Source organism: Podarcis cretensis (genome assembly GCF_951804945.1).
Source record: "Podarcis cretensis genome assembly, chromosome: 10".
Classification (NCBI taxonomy): Eukaryota; Metazoa; Chordata; class Lepidosauria; order Squamata; family Lacertidae; genus Podarcis; species Podarcis cretensis.
This window is the reverse complement of record NC_137179.1, coordinates 15,074,540-15,098,613: the sequence shown is the minus strand read 5'-3', so window position 1 is coordinate 15,098,613 and position 24,074 is coordinate 15,074,540. Positions and strand designations below refer to the sequence as shown.

Genomic DNA, 24,074 nt, shown 5'->3' with positions numbered 1-24,074 from the left:
TGCACAGGATTCCTCAAAACTGCAATGCACTTTATTGGGGTCGGCCTCTGAGGCCAATATGGTAATTGCAGCTGGTATAAAATGCAGCTGTTCGTTGATGCTGGTGGAGGTCAGAAAGCCTGAAAACATAATACCAATTTAGTGTCAACTTCACTGGCTGCCAGTCAACCTCCAGGTCCAATTGAAAGTGTAGGAATTAACCTTTCAAAGCCCTAAATGACTTGGGACCAGGTTATTTGGAGGGCTGTTTTCACCCATATAATCCTGCCTGTACACTAAGATCAGCTTCAGGGGTTGTTCTCGTGTGTCTGCTGCTAAATTTGGTTCAGCAGTATGGAAAAGAAACAAGACCTTCTTGGTGGCAGCTATAGAATTGAAACCTCCTTCCTATAGACTTGAGCCTCACCCTATCTGTACCAGGCAATAATAATAAAACATTATAAAACATTAAAAACATCTTTTTAAAAACAATCATGTATCCTCACAGTTAATAGTTTCAAGGTTGTCGGGAACTGAATCTTTTAGCCATCAAATGCAAGAGTGAAGAGGAATGTCTTTAAAATCTTCAGTTACAGATAGGTAGCCGTGTTGGTCTGCCATAGTCAAAACAAAATAAAAAAATTCCTTCCAGTAGCACCTTAAAGACCAACTAAATTAGTTCTTGGTATGAGCTTTCGTGTGCATGCACACTTCTTCAGATACCTTCTGAAATCTTCTTGAATGTTAACAGGAAGCCAGATGAACCTCAACAGGGAGGGCATTCCACAAACAGGAAGCCACCACCAAGAAGGTCCTGTCACAGAAAGTGCCAAGTGGGGGGACACCAGCACCACCAAGACCTCCCTTGACAATCGTGAAGCTTGAGAAATTTTGAGGAGATGATCTCTATAGTGTCCCAAGTGGTTGTTGGAATGAACACCTGAAGCTCACCGGCAGCCAGCGCATCAGACTGCCCCACTCAGCAATCTAGCAGCCATATTCTGCTCTACTTTTAGGTGAGCGTTGAAAACCTTCCTCTGCAATGTTGCCTTTATCTGAGAATGTCATGAGGTTGTTTGGGTGTTACAGAGCAGCTTTTTAATTGTTATGCATCCTCTCTAATGTGGCTATTATAGCACGCCTTGCTCCTGTTTGTGTGTCCCTTTGTGAGGGTGTAGCCCTGAAAAGCGACTGCAAACACTTTGCATAATATATCGGTAATTAAAATAGCACATACTACTATTGAGATACTGGTCAGTCTGCATCTGAAGTGGCGTGTCCCATTCTGAGCAGCTTGGTACATTTTTGTATTGGATTTGGGGAATAGCTCACAGCAAAAAGGCAGGATACAAGCACATCGAAATGCATGCACTACAACAGCATAAAAACAGCTAACAGCCAACTAAGGAAGCAATCTTATCCCTACATCTGCCAGTGTGAGCAGGTTAGGATATGGAGGAGCTCCAGCTCAGCTAGCAGGCTCCCAACTTGGCCAGGCTATACAGTGGTGCCCTGCAAGACGAATGCCTTGCAAGACGAAAAACCCGCTAGACGAAAGGGTTTTCCGTTTTTCAAGGCGCTTTGCAAGACGAATTTCCCTATGGGCTTGCTTCGCAAGACAAAAATGTCTTGCGAGTCTTGCGATTTTTTTCACTCCCCCCCCCTTTCTAAGCCGCTAAGCCGCTAATAGCCTCTTAGCAGCTAAGCCGCTAAGCCTTTAATAGCCGCTAAGCTGCTAAGCCGCTAATAGCGCTAAGCCGCTAATAGGGTTGCTTCACAAGACGAAAAAAACGCTAGACGAAGAGACTCGCGGAACGGATTCTTTTCGTCTTGCGAGGCACCACTGTACAAGCAGAAGTCCCTAGGCCTAGCTCAGCTGGAGATAAATCAGCATAAATCCCTCATCCCCGGGAGCACACAGCCAATCAGATCACACCACTCTGACTGGTTGCTAAGCAAAAGCTCCCCCTCAGGTAGTTGGCTCACAATGACAACAAAATTAACCCTTAAGTTATATTCTGAATGATCTCTGCTGTTGCACTTCCAGCAGCCATGATAGTGGTCTTCATAATATGTGGAAAGTTCTCACACAGAAGATGGATTTGACTGATGGGTTACTCAAATGTAGTACGTCAGCCAAGGGTTTTTAAGTGCGGGTTTGGCAGGAATAATAATAATAATAATAATAATAATAATAATAATAATAATAATAATAAATAAATAATAAAACAACATTAAATTTGTACTGCCCTTCCTTCAAAGATTACAAGGAGGTTCACAACATAAAAATACAAAATAAGAACCCAAAATACACAATAAAAACAAGAAGAAAGACAATAACCCCCCCTCTGGGTTTATCCACACTTACCTTTCCTCCGCTCTTTCCAGGCACAGTCTGCGATTTAAAGTTCTGGGTCCAAATGCCCCCCCCTCTTTTTTGCTCCAGAGCATACTCAGCGAAAACCTGCTCTCTAAAGCTCAATTGGAGCAAATGTCAGTCTATGGAACCCCAAATTGATTCAGCTTTAAAGAGCTTTGTGGGGAAAGCTCTGGGTGAGGACAGATAATTGCCTTCATGCCCTGTTTCCTAATTTATACATGTGGGGCTGCAAGAAAACATTTCAGTGGAGTGCTCCTGTTCAGGATCCCAGCCAGCCACATCCTTTCCCAAGATATCACACTCCATTCCCCCGTCCCCTGTAACTGTCAGTCAGCATTCAGTGGCCACTGAGCATGCTCTGTTCGCACTGGGCTGTTAGCAGGGTTCCTCTCTTAGGGTTTGAGTTTTCTGTGGGGTTTTTTGGTTTCCTAGAGGAATGGTCAAAGCGCTGGACTAGGACCTGGAAGACCAGGGTTCAAATTCTCACTTTGCCATGAAGCTCACTGGGTGACCTTGGGCCAGTCACTTCCTACCTGACGTGGTTGTTGTGGGGATTAACTGAGGAGGAGTGAACCATGCATGCCACGTTTTGCTCCTTGGAGAAAAAGGTGGGCTATAAATGTAATTAATAAATAAATGAACCTTGGGGTTTTCCTGAGCCTAGTGATATTTGACTACATAAGGACCTATGTCTGGAGTTTGCTGTTGGTATGTATTATGTTTTGCGTGTTGTTCATCAACATAAGCCTATAGGATAGGGTGGGAGGGAGTTAAGTTGTAATTAGACAGCCTTCATTTGTTTCAATTTGTATCCCTTTCTATCCTAAGGGCTTAGGGAGGGTTGCAGAATTACATTGGCACCTGGTACCCTTTTCTTCCCTCGTGGCTCTTCAAAGGAACGAACCAGCTGAACCGGATGAACAAAGGTAGGCAATCTTTTGTTCCCCAGGGGGTTTTTTGTGTGTGTTTGAATGTTGCAGGCTTAGTCAAATGCACCTTTTTAATACGTCTTTCCCATAACACTGACAATTCTTCTAGTGCCTTTCCTTTTTTTTCCCTTTTAAATAATTTTATTAAAATTATATATATATATATATATATATATATATATATATATATATATATATATATAAGCCTGCCAACCTAGCAGTTCGAAAGCACCTCCGGGTGCAAGTAGATAAATAGGGACCGCTTACCAGTGGGAAGGTAAACGGCATTTCCGTGTGCGGCTCTGGCTCTGGCCAGAGCAGCGATGTCACGCTGGCCACGTGACCCGGAAGTGTCTCCGGACAGCGCTGGCCCCTGGCCTCTTAAGTGAGATGGGCGCACAACCCCAGAGTCTGTCAAGACTGGCCCGTATGGGCAGGGGTACCTTTACCTTTACCTTTATATATATATAAAATCTCGTTACTGCTATATGATTTCGTGCACTTTAATTTTGAAGTGACTGCTTCCTCTTGTGTGTGCGGGCAGCCCAGGTTTAGCTGAAACAGCCTGGACATCTTTTAAAGCCAGTTCTTCAGTCAGAGGGCCATATTCCTTCATGGGCAACTTTTCAGGGGCCATGGTTGTGGCCAGAGAGACATGGACAGAAAAGTTGATGTGACTGTTACCTTTGTACAGTAGGCTCTGCTCCAGCCATGCAAAAGTCAAAGGTTTACAAGCACACACCCCTTCGCTCTAGGCAAGCAAGAGGCACTGTCACAATTCGAGGGCACATTCCAGACCGGCAAAAGCACTCAAGGTGGGTGGACTAGTGTGTGTGTGTGGCCAGGCCCACACAGAGAGACCTGGAGGGCCCGAATGTCCCCACCCTTGATTTAAAGGTGGTAGCTGCCTTGAGGTGCCAGCTCCAGAACCTGCCAGGGTCTTAGGGAAAACACCCTCTACTTGTCCTGGAAAGAATGTGTTGTGTAAACTGAGAATTCTCTCATTTTGCTTCCAAGGATCTTTGGGATTTGGGGGCGGGGCGGGGATGTTCTTTGGTGAACAAAAAGATGAAGAGGAGCCACTTCCCTGCCCCCCAGAAAACGGCTTGAAGCCAACACACAGAGAGAGAACTGATGTATCAAATGATACGCCAAAGGATGTATTCTGACATGTCACCTTCTCCAAGGGCAAGAAGATCTTGTATCGTTTCTTAAACAGTTCATACGTAGAATGTGCTACAAACTTCACAGGCCAGTTCTTTGAAGACCACATGGGTCTTTTCTTCCTTTCTCAGATGTGCATCCTACCCATCCTTCAAACATTAAGGGCAGCAAACACATCGCTTAATCATCACAACTACCCTGCTTTCAAATGTGCATTGAGCATATCTAATGTCTTTTTCCACATCATGATCAGAGAAAAATAATGAAGTGTGAACCAGCAGGAATCTGCTCATTTACCAGGCACTCTTGTCCTGTCAACTCATTACAGGATTTTAGCTGCCTTTTAAATCACTAATCGATCGATTAAATTAAAGCAAAACTTCCAGACAGATATCAAGTGAAAGCGAAAGGCCACAACTTGTTGATAGAAGGGTGCTGTTTCGCCTCCTCTAAACTCCCTCTGTTGTAAAAGCACTGGAGGGGGCGACATTTTGCTGCCTACGTCTCATTAAGCGTGTACCTTTTCTTTCTTTCTTTCTTTCTTTCTTTCTTTCTTTCTTTCTTTCTTTTACTCAAAGTATATCTAAGGTCAGCAGGGAACACTGCATTTGAAACCAAAGAAGTGAAGTAGTCAAGAGCTCACTATGTACTGCTGTGAAAACCTGAAGTGGCTGAGATGACTTTGGGAGATGATGAGATGGAAACTAGGCCTCAAGGTTCATCTAGCCCACCTGCCTTCTCCAACCCGGTGCCCCCCAAATGTTTTTGGTTGTAACTCCCAGCAGCCCCCAGCCAGCTCAATCTATGTCACAAGGGGAGTTGTAGTCCAAACCACCTGGAGTGCACCAACTTGGTGAAGGCTGCTCTGAATAACTCATATATAATAAAAGAAGAAGAACTCTGCTGGATTAGGGCAATAATAATAATAATAATAATAATAATAATAATAATAATAATTTATTATTTGTACCCCGCCCATCTGGGCAGCTTCCAAGAAAGACCAAAAATACACTAAAATGTCACACATTAAAAACTTCCCTGAACTTCAGATGTCTTCTGAATGTCAGGTTGTTATTTATCTCTTTGACATCTGATAGGAGGGCATTCCACAGGATGGGTGCCACTACCGAGAAGGCCCTCTGCCTGGTTCCCTGTAGCTTTGCTTCTCGCAATTAGGGAACCGCCAAAAGGCCCTTGGTGGTGGACCTCAGTGTCCGGGCAGAATGATGAGGGTGGAGATGCTCCTTCAGGTATACTGGGCCAATGGCCATTTAGTCCAGCATTGTGTTCTCAGAGTGACAAACAAGATGCCTGTGGGAAACCTGCAAGCAGGACCTGATAATGAAAGCATTCTCCTCACCTGACATTTCCAGAAACTAGTATTCAGAAGTGTTACTGCCTCTGACCATGGAGGCAGAGCATAGCCAACAATGGCTAGTCGCCCTTGATACTTTACTCCTCCATGAATTTGTCCAGTCCTCTTTTAAAGCCACCATGTTGGTGGCCATTACTGCTCATGTGGGAGGGAGTTCCATAGTTTAACCAAGCCTGGTGTGAAGAAGTGCTTCTTTTTATTTGTCCTGAATCTTCCAGCATTTGTCTTCAGTTTGGATGTCCAGAAGTTCTAGTGTTACGAGAGGGAGAGAAAAACTTCACTTGCTTAATGCCGTGCATAATTTTATAAAATTCTGCCACATCACCTCTTAGTCGCCTTGTTCTCCAAACTAAAAAGTCCCAAATGCTGTGACTGTTCCTCCTCTGTGTGTCTGTGCTTTCAATGGGTTGGACATACCCAAGCATTCTTGTGATGGCTTCAACATATATCCTGATAATACACTATTAAGCATCACTTTTCCTAAGTACTCGAATGCATAAACTCAATAATCCCTGTCAGGCCTGTGTTATTATCCCCGTGTTAGATAAGGCTGGAGCTAAGAGAGCGAGAGAGCAATTTGCCTAGTTCCACTCAATGAACATACAGCGTGAGCTGAGATCGGAGCCAAGAGCTCCTCAATTTTGGCATGGGCACTACACTCGACAGCACACCTCCCTGGGGCTCCAGGAAGTTCCCAAAGATTCTTCGCGGAGTGGCAGGTTGAGGCTTCACACTGTAGCATTCCAAGGACAGGAAACTGTGATGGGTGGAGAGGACTAGGAAGTGGGCCCTGCGGCAGAGCCAGAAGGCATTATCCAAGATTTGCTGCTGAGACAATGCCAGATTCAAGGAGGGGGAGGGGATGAACAATGGGGAAAGAGAAGGAAGGTGGTGGTTACCACCTTGTCATAATCAAGGGCCAGATCAATACACTTTGCTGCCTGAGGCAAAAGGAAAGTGCTTTCCATTCCATGTACAGAAGCCAACCAGACTGGCTGTTGAATCGTACTTAGTGCTGCTGATAGGACAGAGGTCTTCACTGCACCTGTGAACAGACTAGCTTAGATTGTCCAGGCAAGGCTGTGTGGTGTACATCACTCCATTCTCCTGCAGAAGAGGGGAACACCCAGGAGGCTGAAGAGAAATGGGTGGAAGGAAGCTGCCACCCTGAACCTCTGTTGCCTAAGGCAGTGGCCTCACTTTACCTAATGATAGGACCGGCCCTGAGAGCAGGAAGAAATGGACAGAGATGGAGTGGAAAGGCAATGTAGCTATCCCTGGCTGCAGAAATGTAGGCGATTATGGAAAAGCAAGGATAACAGTTGGATGGAAGAAGAAATGAATGAATGGAATACACAGGAATGATCAGTATAAAAAAGAGCAGGAACAGTAAATTTAGTGGGCAGGGTTAGGGTTGCATCAGGGGTAGGGAATGCCCAGTATCTTCTCCAGTATTTCTCTACAGAACTCTCTTGCTGAGACATGGCAACAACAGCCCCGTTTTAATCAAAAGCAAGAAGACATATTAATGATTAATTCCCTAATAAAAGGAACTCAATTGCCAAGCTCCCAAGTATATTAATCAAATCTTTCACTTGAAAAGCAGCAAGCCAGGTTTTCTAAGCTGGACATATACAATTACCTAAGCTCTTGAATAGCTACAGTTGCTCCTGATCAGGCAACTAATTCTCTCAGGGTCCAAGAGAGAATTGGATGCAATCAGTAGCTGCAACAGAAGCCTCAAATCTGATGTGACACCTGAGATCTATGAACACATCTTTGGCCTTTTTTTCTCTATGAAAAAAGAGTCATGCTACCAAGTAGGGTGGTTGATTGCTTTGCTTGTCCTTTTCTGAACCTTTTCCAACTCTACAGTCTCCTTTTTGAGGCGAGGCAAACAGAACTGTTGTAGGGACGCAGGTGGCGCTGTGGGTTAAAGCCTCAGCGCCTAGGACTTGCTGATCGAAAGGTCGGCGGTTCGAATCCCTGCGGCGGGGTGCGCTCCCGCTGCTCGGTCCCAGCGCCTGCCAACCTAGCAGTTCGAAAGCACCTCCAGGTGCAAGTAGATAAATAGGGACCGCTTACCAGCGGGAAGGTAAACGGCGTTTCCGTGTGCGGCTCTGGCTCGCCAGAGCAGCGATGTCACGCTGGCCACGTGACCCGGAAGTGTCTCCGGACAGCGCTGGCCCCTGGCCTCTTAAGTGAGATGGGCGCACAACCCCAGAGTCTGTCAAGACTGGCCCGTACGGGCAGGGGTACCTTTACCTTTACCTTTAAACAGAACTGTACACAGTATTCCAAATGCAGTCACATTTTCACAACACACAAATACAAAAGGGCATCAGAGATGTGACTTCAAAGAACTGTAAATACTTCTAGTTCACCCCTCCAGGATGCCCCAGTTTTCCAAGGCTCCTTTAATCAAGCACCCTTTTAATGCTAGCCTACATTCAAAGCTAAGATGCAGGGCTGATGCAACCTGGCTGTCAGCCAGCATTGGTAACAGGTTTCCTGAAACATGGGTGGATAATTGCTGCACACCTCTTGAAGGCGATAGTTGGGTCTCCTTGCCTTGGTGCAGATTCCCATCTCTGGTCACTCCATGTTCTCCATGCAAGGTGAAGGTGTGCACATGTTGCTCTCACCTCACCTCCTGCTTACACTGACTTGCTCTGATGCAGCAGTGTGGACCCTACCAAGCTACTTAACTTGTTGACCTTTCTCCTACTTAATCTGTTGGTTTGCTAGGGAACATTCAGATATACTGGGGAAGCTAGGCATCAGGGGATGAAGTTAGACCTTCAAGATGGAGAGGTCAGGTACAATTTGGCAGTGAGTTGGAAAGGTCAGACGAAATAGTTCAGACACTCCCTTCGTTACACAACCTTTGTTACTCCTAAATATTTTTTGGTATTATTTTCTCTGTGGGCAAACATAGTCACACCCAATTTATATCACAAGAGTGGAGGCTTAAATATATAGTTTACAACAACTATCCTCTAATTTAGGCACTGTGGGTTAGTTCATATCACAAAGGCCTGGGACGATAATTATTTATGGGCAGCTGCAACAAAATTAACAATTTCTTCCTTATCCTCCATAGTAACAAGAAATGAAAAAGAATATTGGTGGCTTATTTGTGTTTTTCTGTCTGTTTACATTAATCATTGCTCTGCTTTGCATGCCTCCACCAACTAATTTTTGCTGGGTTTGATCAAGCCGGCTGAGAATAAACAAAATTATTTTCAAAATTCTCATCAACAAATGTGGACTGTTCTTATGGTATTTTCTCTAAAAAGATCAGCTGTCATTTTCCTGGACCAACAAAGTCTTTGGTGGAGGACTTGCAGCAGAGGTGTGAAACAGGATAGGCGATCTCAAATGTGAATCTGGAATCAGTAATTTATCCAGATGGGAATTCCATTGCTTTAAAGGCAAGTTCAGGAGAAGGGTGGTTGAGTCCAGCTTTCCTTCTCTTTTTTTCTTATGCTTTAGGCAGGGGTGTTCAGCTATGTGCCCAGCTGTCTTATCCTCCCCAGGATCTCTTTGGATGTTTTAAGTGACTGCACCCACTGAAACATTCCTTCGAACGTAGGGAGCAGGTTGTCTGCGAAAGAAATAGTGGTGAAGTCAGTTTTGCTTCTTTCATTGGAATGCAATGGGATGCCCCAGTGGGTGGGAAAGCAATGCATTGGTTCTCGCCCACCGCTAAAGACCGGAACAGTCTTTAGAATACAGGAACCAAGGAAGCTGCCCACTGGCTCATCTAGCTCAGCATTGTACACACTGACTCTTCAGGATTCCAAACAGAGGAAACTACCTGGAGATGCTGGGAATTAAACCTGTGGCTTTCTCTACCACTGAGCTACAGCCATTCTCCAGCACCATCTTGCTGCAGACAGCACAGCAAGCAATGGACTGGACTGTTCTCTCTCTCATTTGGAACTAGGGTGACCAGACTGAAAGGAGGGCGGGGCTCCCATGCTTTTCATACCTATCCTAAAAAGGGGTTGGGGCCACCTTGCCTTTAAGAAGGTGGTGGTGCAGAAATCCGCACAGCTTTAAAAATGCAGGAGCTCTGTCTTGTCTTACACACCTCAACATGCATTAAGAAGCATTAATATTTGTGATGTGCTCCCCACATCTCCCAAGGATGCAGGGAAAGAGCTCCCTGGAGGTTGGCTTCCTCTTGGAAAAGAGCTCCCTGGAGATGGATGGTGTGTCAGCAATGCCTGGCTTATTTACCAATATCCCAATCCCAGAAGAGCCTAGATGGAGGCAAGCAGCATCAGCACTCCTGGCATGCAGCAGATCTCCAGAGAGAGGTTATTTGCACACCATACACTGAAAGCACATTTAAAAGAGATCTCTCCCCCAGGGAAAAGTTTCGTAGGGACTGTAGTTTACCCTTCACAGAGCTACAGTTCTCAGCACCTTTCAAGAACTACAGTTCCCAGGATTCTTCAGGGTGGCGGGGGAAATGTGCTTTCAATGTTTGGTTTCTATGCAGCTGGAGACCCCCAGCAACCCAAGATTCTTTGGGCCTTCCCTTAACTCTGTATTTTTCCATCTCTCCAAAAGCTTTCCGAAAGCTCTCCCTTTCTGATAAGACTGCTCAGGTCTATTTAGAGTTGGAAGGGACCCTGAGGATCATCTTTAAAAATAAATAAATCTAAAAAAGAACTTTACAAATTTTAGCATACAACAAAAGTTGCTTTATCCATTGACCTCCCACCCTCCCCGTCAATGGTTTCCATATTTACCCTTGAATGCTGCATATTTTGGGGACCCTGAAGATCCTATAATCCAACCTCCTGTAATGCAGGAATATGCAGCTGTTCCACATGGGATCGAACCTGCAACCTTGGCATTATCAGCGTCATGCTCTGAGCTATAGAGTCTCTCCAGCCCCTGTGAGAGTTAAATATCTCCCAGCCTAGACCTTGGCTTTGGGTGAACTAATTCAGAGGTCAAGGATTTTGGAACATAGAAAGCTGCCTTCTACAGAGTCAGATCACTGGTCCTTTTAGCTCAGCACCAACCACCGGCTGTCAGCAGCTCTGTGGGAATACAGGTAGCGGACACTCCCAGCCCTACCTGGAGATTGAACTTGGGACCTTCTGCATGCAGAGCAGATGCTCAACCTCTGAGCTACGACCCTTTCGTTATGTCCCCCACTCATTAAATCTGGAGGGGTCCCAAGCATAATTAAAGTAGCAATTGTTTTAACTACTTGCGATGTAAAGGCAGAGAGACATGTTTCAAGAGCTCTCCATTGCTGAGACGTGCAGTACTGATGTCCTGACACTGTTACGGGTCCTGATGCAATTGTGCTTTTAACAGATCCAGCTGGACATGTACTGATATGAACATACACAGCGTAAACGATGTCAGTAATTAAGTGAGCTTAATTGGATTGTGTGTTGTATGTGGGGCATTGTTACTATGTGTTGTTATTTGGGGTATGCAGAGAGGAAAGGGACACTCCCTGTTCCCATTTTGAGTGGCAGCCCTGAGTTTGTATATTAGCAATTCTGCCCTAAGCAAGGGTTCACACTCCTATTTTCCTTTAGGATAATCAAATAATTGTTTTCTCTTCAACTATGTCTTTTTTTTATTAAGCATTTCAGAGATGAAGGTACAATTGACCTTCAAACAAGCTGAACAACAACAACAACAACTGAAGACATTCTTGTTCCAACCAACATCTCCAGCTGGATGAAAAGGTCTCAGCTTTAGGTGCTCATTTTGAATTGTTTTTAAACTGTTTTAAACTGTTTTTTAAACTGTTTTGAATTGTTTTTAGCTGTTTTTATGGTATGCTTGTGAATCACTTTGAGACGACTAGATAAGGCAATTCCTTATTTAAAAAGCACCTTTTATTTATTTAAATGTACTTATTTGATTCAAATATGAATCACTTCCCATAAAGTATCTCAGAGTGATTTCATAATAAAAACATCTGCAATAAAAACAATGGCACAATTTTATACAAAAATAGTTATAACAAGGTAAAGAACAATTTAAAATGCTATCAACAACAACAACAACCACTGTACTAGAAAACAAGTATAAAAAAAAAATCAGACATAAAATGATAATCATGAGATAACGTTCTTGAATATTATGAATTATCACATCCTTCCAGAATGTAGTGTGGGACAGAGCAAAAAGTTGGTCAACTGGATTTTTGTGGTGGCGTATGATATGGCTTGCCAGAGCAGCGATGTCACGCTGGCCACGTGACCCGGAAGTGTCTCCGGACAGCGCTGGCCCCTGGCCTCTTAAGTGAGATGGGCGCACAACCCCAGAGTCTGTCAAGACTGGCCCGTACGGGCAGGGGTACCTTTACCTTTACCTTTATGATATGAATAGGAACCAATGCTCAATCGAGGTATGATTTTTTTTTATAAGATTTTTATTAAAGTTTATCATACCAACACAATACAATAATACAAACAAACCAGAAAAACAGAAAAAAGAAAAGAAAAATAAAGAAAAAACACATGTATAATTTCCGTGCCTTATTTTCTTATAACTTACTTCCCCGACTTCCCCATATGATAATCATATTCTTTACGAAGAAGCAAGCTATGGGCCAGACGCTAGACAAAATGTTTTTTTAAAGTGGCAGAAGGTTAGCTCCAAGTAAACAGGCTACTAATGACTCCCTCTGTTTTACAAGGGTAATTCCCCCCTGTGTTACTCAGCAAGGACCAGATTTACGGTTGCACTAAACAAGGGATATAAGAAGAGGCCGAAAGAAAGGGGCACCCCTGCTGTAGTGTAATTACTTGGGAGCTTCCTAGTGTGGCAAGCAAGTGGCATTCTGTTGCCTGCACTGAATTCCTTTAGAACTCTTCAGAGTAGAAAAAAACATGCAAGCCGAGCTGGAGAGCAAAAAGGGGAAATATATTTCCATGCTGTTTTCAGTCTGTTTTCACATACTTGAGTAATTGTGCTTGGTTGATGTTTCGGTTCTAAGTGTTGTTTATGTTTTTAAGTTGCCCTGTGGCAGGGTTGAAATTGCAGAACTTTTATGCCAGGTGCACCTTTTTGCATGCCACACCTGTTCAGATTCCTTTTCTTATTACACAGTTATTAAAGCTACAGGAGCCCTATCCTTCTTTGCATCTGGTCACCCTCCAGAACAGATGCCAGCTCAACCTGTTCTTCCTGTTGCCGGAGCAGTGTGGGTGGAGTTCCTTTTGAAGTTCCCCAGAACTGGAGTCAGGGCTTTTCCAGCAAAGTGGACTCTGAGCCAGAGCGTGCTTTAATAAGCAGTTTGTACTTCATTTTCCAAGCCTTATCTGCCTCTGCCATTTAGAATGAGCTGCTCCAAAATGCGTTCTGTGATAATTATTAAAGTATCAATTAGCCGCCTTTTGAAAATTGTTGTTTAAATGTGACAGTGAAGCTTCATACATCTAAACCGCATTAAGAAGAACTTCCTGACAGTAAGAGCTGTTCGACAGTGGAATTTGCTGCCAAGGAGTGTGGTGGAGTCTCCTTCTTTGGAGGTCTTTAAGCAGAGGCTTGACAACCATATGTCAGGAGTGCTCTGATGGTGTTTCCTGCTTGGCAGGGGGTTGGACTCGATGGCCCTTGTGGTCTCTTCCAACTCTATGATTCTATGATTCTATGATTCTAAACCGCAAGAGTCCACTGTATTAAGATGCAGAGCCACAAATACTTCTGAGTCTGTTTAGACAGAAGCATGCAACTTTAATTTCAGTGTGAGAGCTCAGGTTTAGGATATGGAGGATTGTTGTTTTTGTTTACAGGTGTGTGCAGGATTTATTTATTTTTTTAAAAAAATAATTTTTATTGAATGATTTTATCTTACAAAAAACAATACAGCCATACTACCACTAAATATAATTAAGAAATAAAAATTACATACATCGATATTTAGTTTGTTATTTGTTATTTACCGTCTTATTTCCTCCCAAACATGGCATACAACAACACACATATGTGCAGACACCCACACACCCACACCCGGTGTGTGCAGGATTTCAGTCCTGCTTCCGCCTTAAAGTGCAGCTTACCATGATGATGAAAAAAGTAAAACATATCCGTTGACTCTCCATCACCCCTGTTCTATAATATGCTGCTAAATCAGGAGATGAAAACACTTCTGCTGCTTCCACCCATTTCCACTTTCCATTATTTCAATGGCTTCCCTTACCTGCTGTGCGCCCTGCTTGTTATGATGGAGCGATAAGGAGAGGGGTGGACAAAAGGGTTGGTGGGAAAATGGGTAGGTTAATCATCATTTGATTCAGCAGCAAAGGTAAAGTGGAATTTGCAGGGCTGCCAACAGTTTGATTGGTCCTTCTCTTGTGCTGCAGCCTGACACGCAGAGCTTCAGCAGCAAATAAAACCTCTTCATTCTCCTTACCTTGAAAAGTTTCCCCACCTTAATTCTCTAGGGTCAGAAGGTGCTTGCAGACTGTCTCTGTTTTGGGGTGCAATTCAATCACATGCCAGCAGATTCAGGTTGTGCAAATCATAGCTGATTGGGAGGGCTTGCAAAACAAACCTGCTTACTGCAAAAGATCTGACTTTTGGTGATAAAGCAAGTGAAAGGGAAATGCGCTGAAAAGTGTTGAATAACATTTACTGTGATGCGGGGCTACCTAAACCATCCCCAAAACAAATCAAGATAGATATTCAGTAAACAGGTTGTCTGGAAACACTGACAGTGTTCATACAGGCTGAAAAGTAGAGGTAGTTTGTTTTGTTTTGTTTTAAAGTTAGCTCCCCTAAATTCAGTTAACAGCAGACATAATTCTTACTTGCTTTAACTCAATGAAGATGTTGACCCAGTGCACGGCGGCGGTAGAAAAAGAAGAAGAAGAGGCAAATTCCATGTTAGGGATCGTTAGGAAAGGAATTGAAAATAAATCTGCCAATATCATAATGCCATTATACAAATCTATGGCGTGACTGCATTTTGAATACTGTGGAATACAGTTCTGGTCGCCTTGCCTTAAGAGGGATATTGCAGAGTTGGAAAAGGTTCCGAAAAGGACAAGGCAAATGATCAATGGGATAAAGCAACTCCACTATGAAGAAAGGTTGCTTCTTAGTTTAGAGAAGAGGCGAGTGAGAGGTGGCACGACCTAAGTTTATAAAATTCTGCATGACATGGAGAAAGTGGGCAGAGGAAAGTTTTCCTTTCCCCTCTCATAGCACTAGAACTTGTGGGCATCTAATGAAGTTGAACGCTGGAATTTTCAGGACAGATAAAATAAAGTACTGTATTTTTTGCTCTATAAGACTCACTTTTTCCCTCCTAAAAAGTAAGGGGAAATTTGTGTGCATCTTATGGAACAAATGCAGGCTGCACAGCTATCCCAGAAGCCAGAACAGCAAGAGGGATTGTTGCTTTCACTGCATAGCGATCCCTCTTGCTGTTCTGGCTTCTGAGATTCAGAATATTTTTTTCCTTGTTTTCCTCCTCCAAAAACTAGGTGCGTCTTATGGTCTGGTGCGTCTTATAGAGCGAAAAATACAGTACTTCTTCACACAGTGCATAGTTAAACTATGGAATTCACCCCCACAGGGGCAATGATGCCCACCAGCTTGGATAGCTTTAAAAGAGGATTAGAGAAGTTCGTGGCAGGCAGGGCTATCAACAGCCATGCTGGCTATGTTCTGCCTCCATGGTTGGAAGCAATAACATTTTTCAATACGTTTCTGGAAGGGGAGAGTGTTTTTGTGCTCAGGTCCTACTTGTGAGTTTCCCACAGCCACCATGTGGGAACAGGATGCTGGACTGGATGGACCATTGGTCTCATCCAGCAGGTCATCGTGTGTCCTTCCAGGGTTTCTCAAACTTGGGTCTCCAGCTGTTGTTGGACTACAACAGCCATCATCCCTGGCCACTGGTTCTGCTAGCTAGGGATTATGGGAGTTGTAGTCGAACAACAGCTGGAGACCCAGAGCCAGTGCCGCTGTGCAACGCATCTTAACCATTTTCTGTCATGCTTTTAAACTGACCGAGTACAGTATCTTCTTTCATTTGATGGTGATGGGAAAAAGCAATTGAAGCTCAAGTTTCACAAGTGTACCTGACCCACTGGGTAATTGTTTTCCCAGTATCTTCTGCTCCAAGCTGGCTGCATAGCTGCAGAGTGAAAAGCCATTGCCTTTGCTTCTTTTTCTTCTTTTAAAAGGATGGTGCAGAAGGGGGAAAGAGGCAGCCTCACCAAATCTCTCAATGATTGCTTGGCTGTCATTTGCCCTGTGGTTCGGGGACTAAACTGCTACACTTCCCCACTGCATGGGAACACAACAGTCTGAGCAGGAAAGTTAATAAATTGAGAGTTCTGGCTGCTTAGGCCCAGGGAAGGTCCAGATGTAGAGGCGTTGCTGGATGCGAGGACTCCAGTTTCAGTGGCAGAGGGAGGCGCAGCCGACAGATTAAGATAATGAGGGGTGATGGTGATCTGATCAGAGACGGAACAGATGTCTCAGGGAGTGAAGGAGATGGGAGGGGACAGCATGTGTACGCACAGAGTAAGAAAATATGAAGGAGCGAGCGGTGAGATGGTGGAGAAGATATGCGAGGTTTCTGTGCCATATAGAATTCCTGGTGCTGGCTGACTGTGGCTTATACTTAAGACGTCGTCTTATATAGAATCAGATCAGCGGTCCATCTCGTACAGTATTTTCTATGCAGGTGCAGGGAACCTTTTTCAGTTTATATTCCCTACCCAGTAATGTTTGTGGGGGAAAGCAGGGGACATGACGGTGGCGGTGGATGGGGCCAGGGACAAAAGGAGGCCTAGCAACAAATGCCTTTTGAAATATACTCGGAGTCGAGAGTGGATTTCATGCTCTTTATTCAGCTCAAAGTGGTGGAATGGAAGTTCCCCCAGAATGTCTGCTTTAAATACATTATTTACACAATGGGCCCCATGTGACTGGCTAATTCCAGGATTCACCTGTAGGCCAATCAGGTTGCAGATTCACTTCCACTTGGAGCTGGATTGGGTGGCTCCTATGGACCAATCAGACTTCTGCATTCTGGATCCTATTGTTCTAGGACCAATCAGACTGCTGCATTTTGGTTCCTATTCAACTCAATACATACCTTTTTACAGCATGCTGGTTTCTACACGCCCTGCTCTTTCCCCCATCTAGGGAAGCAAAAGGCATTGTCAGAGTTGAAGGACACATTCCAGACAAGCAAAAACACTCAAGGAGGATGTGAAACAGGAGCAGTGAGGGGAGGCAAGGGGTGGCTGTAGACAGTACCAAGGATCAGAGAGGTGGAAGACCCACCTCCACTGACCTGGACTCTGACTGTAAAATGGTGTTAATAATACAGAGCCTGACAAGGGCTGGAACACAGGGTTGGGCGGGGTGAAGGAGACCGCAGCCTTCGAACATAGGGGTGGGTGGGCAGGTAAAGAGGCGTATCTGAGGTCGCTCAGCCCCAGCCAACTAGAAAAAACAAGTGTCTGCTTGTAAACAAAACCCGAGAACAGTCCTCACATCCATGGGGAAGGGCGGGAGGAGAGAAGGAATAAAGAGGTGTATGAGACCATGATAACAGAGTGAATTTAAATTCAAGACATAAAACATTTGCCTGCACAATAAAGTATTATTTTTACTTCTGTTTCCTTCCAGTCTTTTGAAGGCGCTCAGACACAGAAGCCTTCCAAGCGCTCCAGGTTGTGGTCGCGCCCATACCTGCTTAACTTTAGAGACAAAACTACAAAGGTGCAGCTTGTCATCTAGGGGAAGGGATGTGGTTGAAATGTGACCTCACTCTTGTGGCTGATTTTCCCATTAACAATGCAGTCATTAGGCTGCATTGTTATTACCTGCCAGCATATGTATATTTCCTTGTATTTCCTCAACTCCCCCCCACCTTTCACATGACCTCCCACTTGACCTCCGTGATTACTCATTTTCAGTGATGTCTTTTTTGAAGCTGTCAGCAAAAAGGCATTGCTTGTGTGTCAGTTACATATTAAAAAGGGTATAGTCTTGCAAGAGCTGAAACTGGCTAGGTTCAATAGAGAGCTTGCAGAAGGCCTTGTTAGTTAGACATAGCCACACTAAGAGTACCAGTTCTTTAGATTATGCCTTCAGACACACAGCCAACTCAGTGGAGCAGTGCGTGTTGAAAAAAAATAGTTTAAACATATCTAACTCTGCATCAAATTGCAGTCTTAGCTGGATTAGTTGCAAAGTTGAAAATGACAAAAGTATTATCTAAATTTTGCCCTAGCTTAATTTGTTTCATCGCCTATGCAGCTACCCCTCTTTGCAGGCCGAGTGATCACTCCACTTCTTGCATGGCTAGCACTGAATCTTATGTTTTCATCATTTGTTGGGCAAGAGTGCTTAGGCCAGATGTTTTGTCTTATTGTTCTTATTCTTTTTTATGGTTGCTCTGCTTGCTATTTGATTTTTATCTGCCTTGCGTTATAGTACTATTGGTGATTACATTGTTTTACATATTATATGGCCTTCTTGTACTCCTTCTGGGATTGCCTGGCAATGAAGGATGGTGTTTGTGTGTGTGTAAACAAAATCAAAAACTGTTTCTATAAAATTAATTTTTTATTCTTTATTCAATGTATTTGTCTCATAAAACAAATAGCTCTAGGAGACTTCCACACACACACAGTGTTAAGTTTAACAATAAAACATCAGTGCTCCAAAATCTAACAGAGAAACTGCAATAAGTATTACTATTATTATTATTATTATTGGTCATCATCATCATCATCAGTTATATTAACTCCTTCCCATGAGGCATCCCAAAGTGATTTACAATATAATAATGCATATAAAAGTTTCATATTAGAAAAAGATGAAGCAATATATAAAAACGATTAAAAATCAATTATTAATAGAAAACCAATTTAAAACAGTAACAGCACATAAATAAAATCAGTTCAAATCCAAGACAGGCGCCAATTGGGATGAAGATTTTAGAAGGCTTGTTGAAAGAGGGACATCTTTAGGGGGCACCGGAAAGACAAGAGACAAGCTACCTTCCTGGTATGCAAGGCCCAATTTCAATCCTGTGGAATGGACCCCCTGATGGGCTGGAATGTGCAGGATGCCCTCTTCTGCAGAACACAGTGATTGGTTGGGTGTGCAGAGGATGAGGCAATCTCTTGGGTATCTTGGTTCTAAGCTGTACAGGGCTTTGTACACCTGCACCAGTGTGTTGAACCTAGGGCCCAATGCAATTCTTTTAGCAGTGGCATCATATGACAGCAATTCTCCCATGGAGTCCAGCATCCTGTTCCTACAGTGGCCAACCAGATGCCAGTGGGAAGCTTGCAAGCAGCACCAGAGCAGAACTTCCCACCTGCAATTCCCAGCAACTGGTGTTCAGTCCTACAGCCTCTGACAGTGGAGGGAGCACATAGCCACTGTGGCTAGTAGCTGAAGAGGAGAGCTGCCCGCCGTGTGGGCAGTCCCACAAGTCCATGTCTAGTCACTGTTGGAAACAAGATGCTGGCTTAGACAAACTATGTCCTGCCCAGAAGGACTTTTTTTTTTGGCCATCCTTTATACTGGACAGAAATTTAGGCTCCAAGCCTAGATGCAGGGCTTCCTTCTGAGTAGGTATCCACAACATGCACTTAAAGCACATGACTTTCCCCAAAAAATCCTGGAAACTGTAGTTTGCTCCTCGTAAAACTGTGTTTCCCAGCAACCTCCGCTAAGTAAGGTCCCCAGGATTTTCTTGGGGAAGCCACATGTTTTGAATGAATGGCATGGATCAGACTGCAATTCTGCCAACGCTTTTTTCGGGTTTATGAGCGCACGGGTAGGATTGTGCTGTAATCAATCCATCAGATGCTTCCGGCTGGACTTTGATACTGCTCCTAAATCCGTCTGTTTGCCTAGCAGTAATGTTCGCCTTCTCCAGAAACAAGGCACAGCGGCTCCTATATGAGAAGTGTTCCCACCTTCCCGGAATGCTGCGCTATCTCTCGCGCACACATGCAGCACGGTGCTCAACGGTACTTAGTTTTCGCCCCCTCCGGAACCGTGGCAGAGCATTGCAGCCTTTGACGCAAACACCCCCAATGACTCCGCTGCCCATTGAATGCCACCGACTCTCGGGAGGCGGGGGATGGAGAAAGAAAAATCTAAAAAAGAAAATAAAAAGGAGGCTAGTATAAATACGATAATTCACTTTCTCACATTTTGCTATGGCTCACTGACTAGCGCTAACGCGCGTGCATGTTGCGGGGGGGGGGCGACGACACCAGTGTGCGGACGACATGGCCTCACTTATGTGTAGAGACTGCGTGCTGGTGTGAGTGAAATAGTTAACGATCCCTTAAAAATAAGCATTATAAAACACACACACACTCTCACTCTCACACTCACTCTCTCTCTCTCTCTCTCTCTCTCTCTCTCCAAGCCCCTCTTCGCCCTTCCAGGAGTTTTTTAAGCAACAAGGGAGCGCGTAACTTCCGCTGGTCGCCTATAGGAGGCGCGCTGTTGGGTTTCCCCCTCCCCACTTTAATTTCAAGGCGGGGTTAAAGAATCCACGGTGGGCGGGGCTTCGCGGCGCGCGTTCGCGAGCCACTGAGTCGGCTCCGGAAGGCGGGAGGGAGAAGAGCTGAAGGCGGAGGAGAAGGAGGAGCGTGGCAGGAGAGCTCGGTGCTGATTGGCGGCTGATAAGCCCTCCCTCCATGGGCTTCTCTCCTCCTCCTCCTCCTCTCTCTCCCCCCCCCGCCTTTCCCCAACTGTCTTTTCTCACTCACTCCAAGCTCGCGCCGCCGTCCAGGTGTTTTCGGCTGGCTCGCTCGCGGAGGGGCGCGCGCGCGGTGGCGGCGGCTGTGTTGACGGCGGCGGCGCGCGGCGCTCCCTCCCTCCCTCCCTCCCCCGCCCATTCCCACTGCCTCGCGCTCTTTCCTTCCCGTGCCCGCGCGCGCGCCGCTTTCGCCCCGGCTGCTACTGCCGCCGCCGCCTCCTCCTCCGCCGCGCTCGGACATGGCGGCGGACCTGAGCGCGGAGCGGCTGCGCTCGCTGCCCGCCTGCTGGAGCTACGGGATCAGCCGCGGCGGCCGCGTCTTCTTCATCAAGTAAGCGGGAGCGAAGGCGGCGGGAGCGGTGGCGGCGAGGGACGCGAGGCGGGAAAGGAGGGATGCCTGACCCTGAGGGGAAGGAGGAGGAGAGGAGCGGCGGCTCCGGGGCTGCCCGCCTGCCCGGGGTGGGGGCGTCGAAGGAGGCTGTGGGGCGGCGCTGCTGAGGCGACCCGGGGTGGTTCTGAGGGAGGGTCGTCGTGGTCGGCTTTAGGGTCCGGCCGGGGTCGGGTCACCGCCGCGCGCTCCTCCTCCTCTCACGCGCCGCCCTGTGTTTTCTCCCCTTAGCGAGGAAGCCAAGAGCACGACCTGGCTGCACCCGCTGACGGGAGAGGCGGCGATCACCGGGCACCGCCGCAGCCCAGGTAAGGAAAGAAAAAATACAAAACGGCGCAGCCCGCTCGGAAGCGGCGCTAACCCCACTTTCTCCCTCCCTTTTCTCTCTCTCTTTCCCTCTCCCTCTCTTCTCTGTGTGTCATGCTCTTTCAGCCCCCCCCCCTTCCCGTGTCCTCACAAGCCCTCCGTGGAAAAGAGTGTAGAGATATCTTTGCAGGGAAGGTGGAATAGAGTGAGTGATGAAAGAAAGAAAGAAAGAGGTGGAGGTGGGTTTCTCGATTTTCCTCCCCGACTTACCTGCCTAGCCCTTCTTTTCTTGCTCTCCTCTCACACACTGTTTTTCTCCTACGCACAGATACACAGCCCCTCTCTCACACCCTCACATCCTCCTCATGTGCTTAAAACCTTCTTGTGGACCTGAAAGCTGACACTGAGTCACTCTCTGTGGCGCTTTCCCCCTCCTTTAAACATTTGGCCTGGAGGTGCTGTCGACTCCTCTCTCCATGTTTAAAAACCCTTCAGCTTGGGCGAGGTGGGCTCTTCATACCAAAGCACCACAGTGAATCACCCCAATTCCCCCACGCCTGTAAATCCATCTCTTGTCCTTGGGGGGAAACTTCATACCACTTCTTGTCCCCCCTCCAAATAGAGCCACCACTCAGTCACACTCGCCACATTTTAATCCCTCCAATTTGTGGGGGGCTTCATATAAAACCACACACACATTTGAGCTTTTCCTCACTCAATCCCTTCAATTTGGCATTGCAGACCCTCTTCATATAAGCCTGTCTCTGCTACCTCTTGGACCACAGTTCCGATCTTGACTCGGCCTCTGCCACTGGGTTTTCCTCTACATGTGCTTAAAAAATCACTAAACTTGCAGAACGTCTTGGCTCACTTTTCTTCTTGCTTCCAACCATAATCCAGTTTGACTTGTCTGTACCCCTCATTAACTTTACTTAACCTTTTTTCTTCTTTTGCTGTTGACTGGAGCTTTTGTCCTCACCTTCCTTGGGGAGGGGCAAAATGACAACTCATGCTCAGTGATCACTCATCTCCCCTCCCCCTTTCTTTCATAGGCCCTTGTCTGTCTCCCTGTAACCCATCTCTTTGCTCAACTGCTTCCCCATCTAATTACTCCAATCATTTGCTACATGTTTCCAAAGTAGAGAGAGAATTCTCTTTCACCAAAATGCTTTGGCTTCACATTCAAATTCAGGCCACAAGCCTGGTATTAATAATTTGTTCTTCTTCCTCCACAAAAAACTCCTAATGACCGCAATGACCCACCCTTGGAAGGCACTATTTTGTGCTTCAAAATCTCTTAACTCCCTCCCTCCCTTTTCAATGACCACTTGAAAGTAGTGTACAGGTATACTATCCCACACCCTTTAATCAAAAACTAAAACCAGCTGTGCCCCCTTTCTCCAAGTACCTGCCATTTCAGTCTTTTGTGTTTTCACAGCATCTTTTGAGTTAGTTGTCTCTGACCCTTCACTTCCTACACATTATCCTACTGGCTTACTGTAACTTTCCTTCCAATGAGCCTCATAGTCTGCATTCTCAAAACTAACTGATCTCTCAGTTGTTTCCTGCCACCCCCTCCCCATGGGCCCTCTGTCTCTTCAGTGACACTTCCTTAATTCCTAAATCTTCTGTTGATAGCCCATCCTCTAGTCTAGGAAGTAAGGAGTGCACACTTCAGGCTAACTTTGTTTGAAGCTGGTCTATAGTGTGACTGCAAAGTACAGATTTCACATCTAATGTGAAAATGACTGTCTTCTGCTTTTCTGGCTTGGATGAACATCTGGCTTGGTGGAAAATGACACACAAGAGGCTCAAATGCCCTTAAGAGAAATGTGTGACACTCCTCAATAATTTTAACTCCCGCAACTCTACTTTCCCTAAGAACTGACACATAAACATCGTCTTTGTCTGGCTCACCTCTATTACCGTACTGTCATGCCATCCTAGTTAATTAAATTGCACTGATTCACAATACCAATTAACCCTTAATCTCACCCACCCCTAACTAGGCAGTTTTCTTTGCCTTATTTCCCATTGGCCTTCCAGTCCTTCATTATATTTGTACTCCTAAGCAGTATTTATTCTCAAATGTCCAGTTTACTAATTGCCTTATTCACGCCCCCCCCCCAAGTATATCTTCTTCGCTGACTTGTTAGCCATTGGCTATCCCTTACTGTTATTATCCTCATCTGTCATTCTGCTGTGCAAATTCTCTTTAGTAACCAACCCCATAATCCTTCTCTCTTCTTTGGGAGACTAAACCCATACTAATCTTTTCCCACTTGGCTCCTGGATTTCAGCTTCTGAATTGCTATCCCTGCCCTTGCTCAGCTAACCTCACATCTGTTTTCTTATCAACTTAGTTGTGTTCCTCCAAAATCTAGCTACTACTCTGCTAAGCTGCAGAGAAATCGGCAGCTCTCTTCAGTGGTCGCATCTCCACCCACTGGACAAGCTTTCTGAACTGCTTTAAGATCTTCAACATAGCCAGATGAAACTTTAGCAAGAAGCTGTTTCTCCCTTGTCTTGCTTCTTGAATCTATTCCTACTTCCTTTGTGCTGCCCTATTCTGTTCTGCAAGTAGATAAAACAAATATAGACATTTATAAACACTTTGTGCAGTATGGCTATAGGGAAATGTTTATTTTCCTCAATTAAGGGACAGTTAATTATTCAGTGGGACGCAGGTGGCGCTGTGGGTTAAAGCCTCAGCGCCTAGGACTTGCCGATCGAAAAGTCAGCGGTTCGAATCCCTGCGGCGGGGTGCGCTCCCGCTGCTCGGTCCCAGCGCCTGCCAACCTAGC

The 24,074-nt window shown here is 45.4% G+C and overlaps 1 protein-coding gene and 2 long non-coding RNA genes across 23 annotated transcripts in view; 2 read left to right on the top strand and 1 right to left on the bottom strand.

Moving 5' to 3' along the window:
• Positions 1 to 24,074, bottom strand: part of LOC307225407 — a 503,606-nt gene that overhangs the window by 18,044 nt on the left and 461,488 nt on the right. The gene's annotated exons all lie outside the window — the stretch shown is intronic.
• On the top strand, positions 943 to 12,031 carry LOC307225336. The gene is made up of 3 exons (XR_013842903.1): positions 943 to 995; positions 3,188 to 3,285; positions 11,450 to 12,031. It is a non-coding gene; the product is annotated as an uncharacterized lncRNA (long non-coding RNA).
• PLEKHA5 (pleckstrin homology domain containing A5) overlaps positions 20,767 to 24,074 on the top strand; it is a 178,303-nt gene continuing 174,995 nt past the window's right edge. For 11 of the 21 annotated variants that reach the window (XM_079992195.1, XM_079992211.1, XM_079992213.1 and 8 more), the window contains exons 1-2: positions 20,770 to 20,907; positions 21,196 to 21,272. In XM_079992195.1, coding sequence (XP_079848321.1) covers positions 20,816 to 20,907; positions 21,196 to 21,272 — 169 coding nt within the window. In that variant the 5' untranslated portion in view covers positions 20,770 to 20,815. Of the gene's footprint in view, positions 20,908 to 21,195; positions 21,273 to 24,074 lie in introns of all 21 variants that reach the window. The other 10 variants (XM_079992203.1, XM_079992198.1, XM_079992202.1 and 7 more) reach the window with 2 other exon arrangements.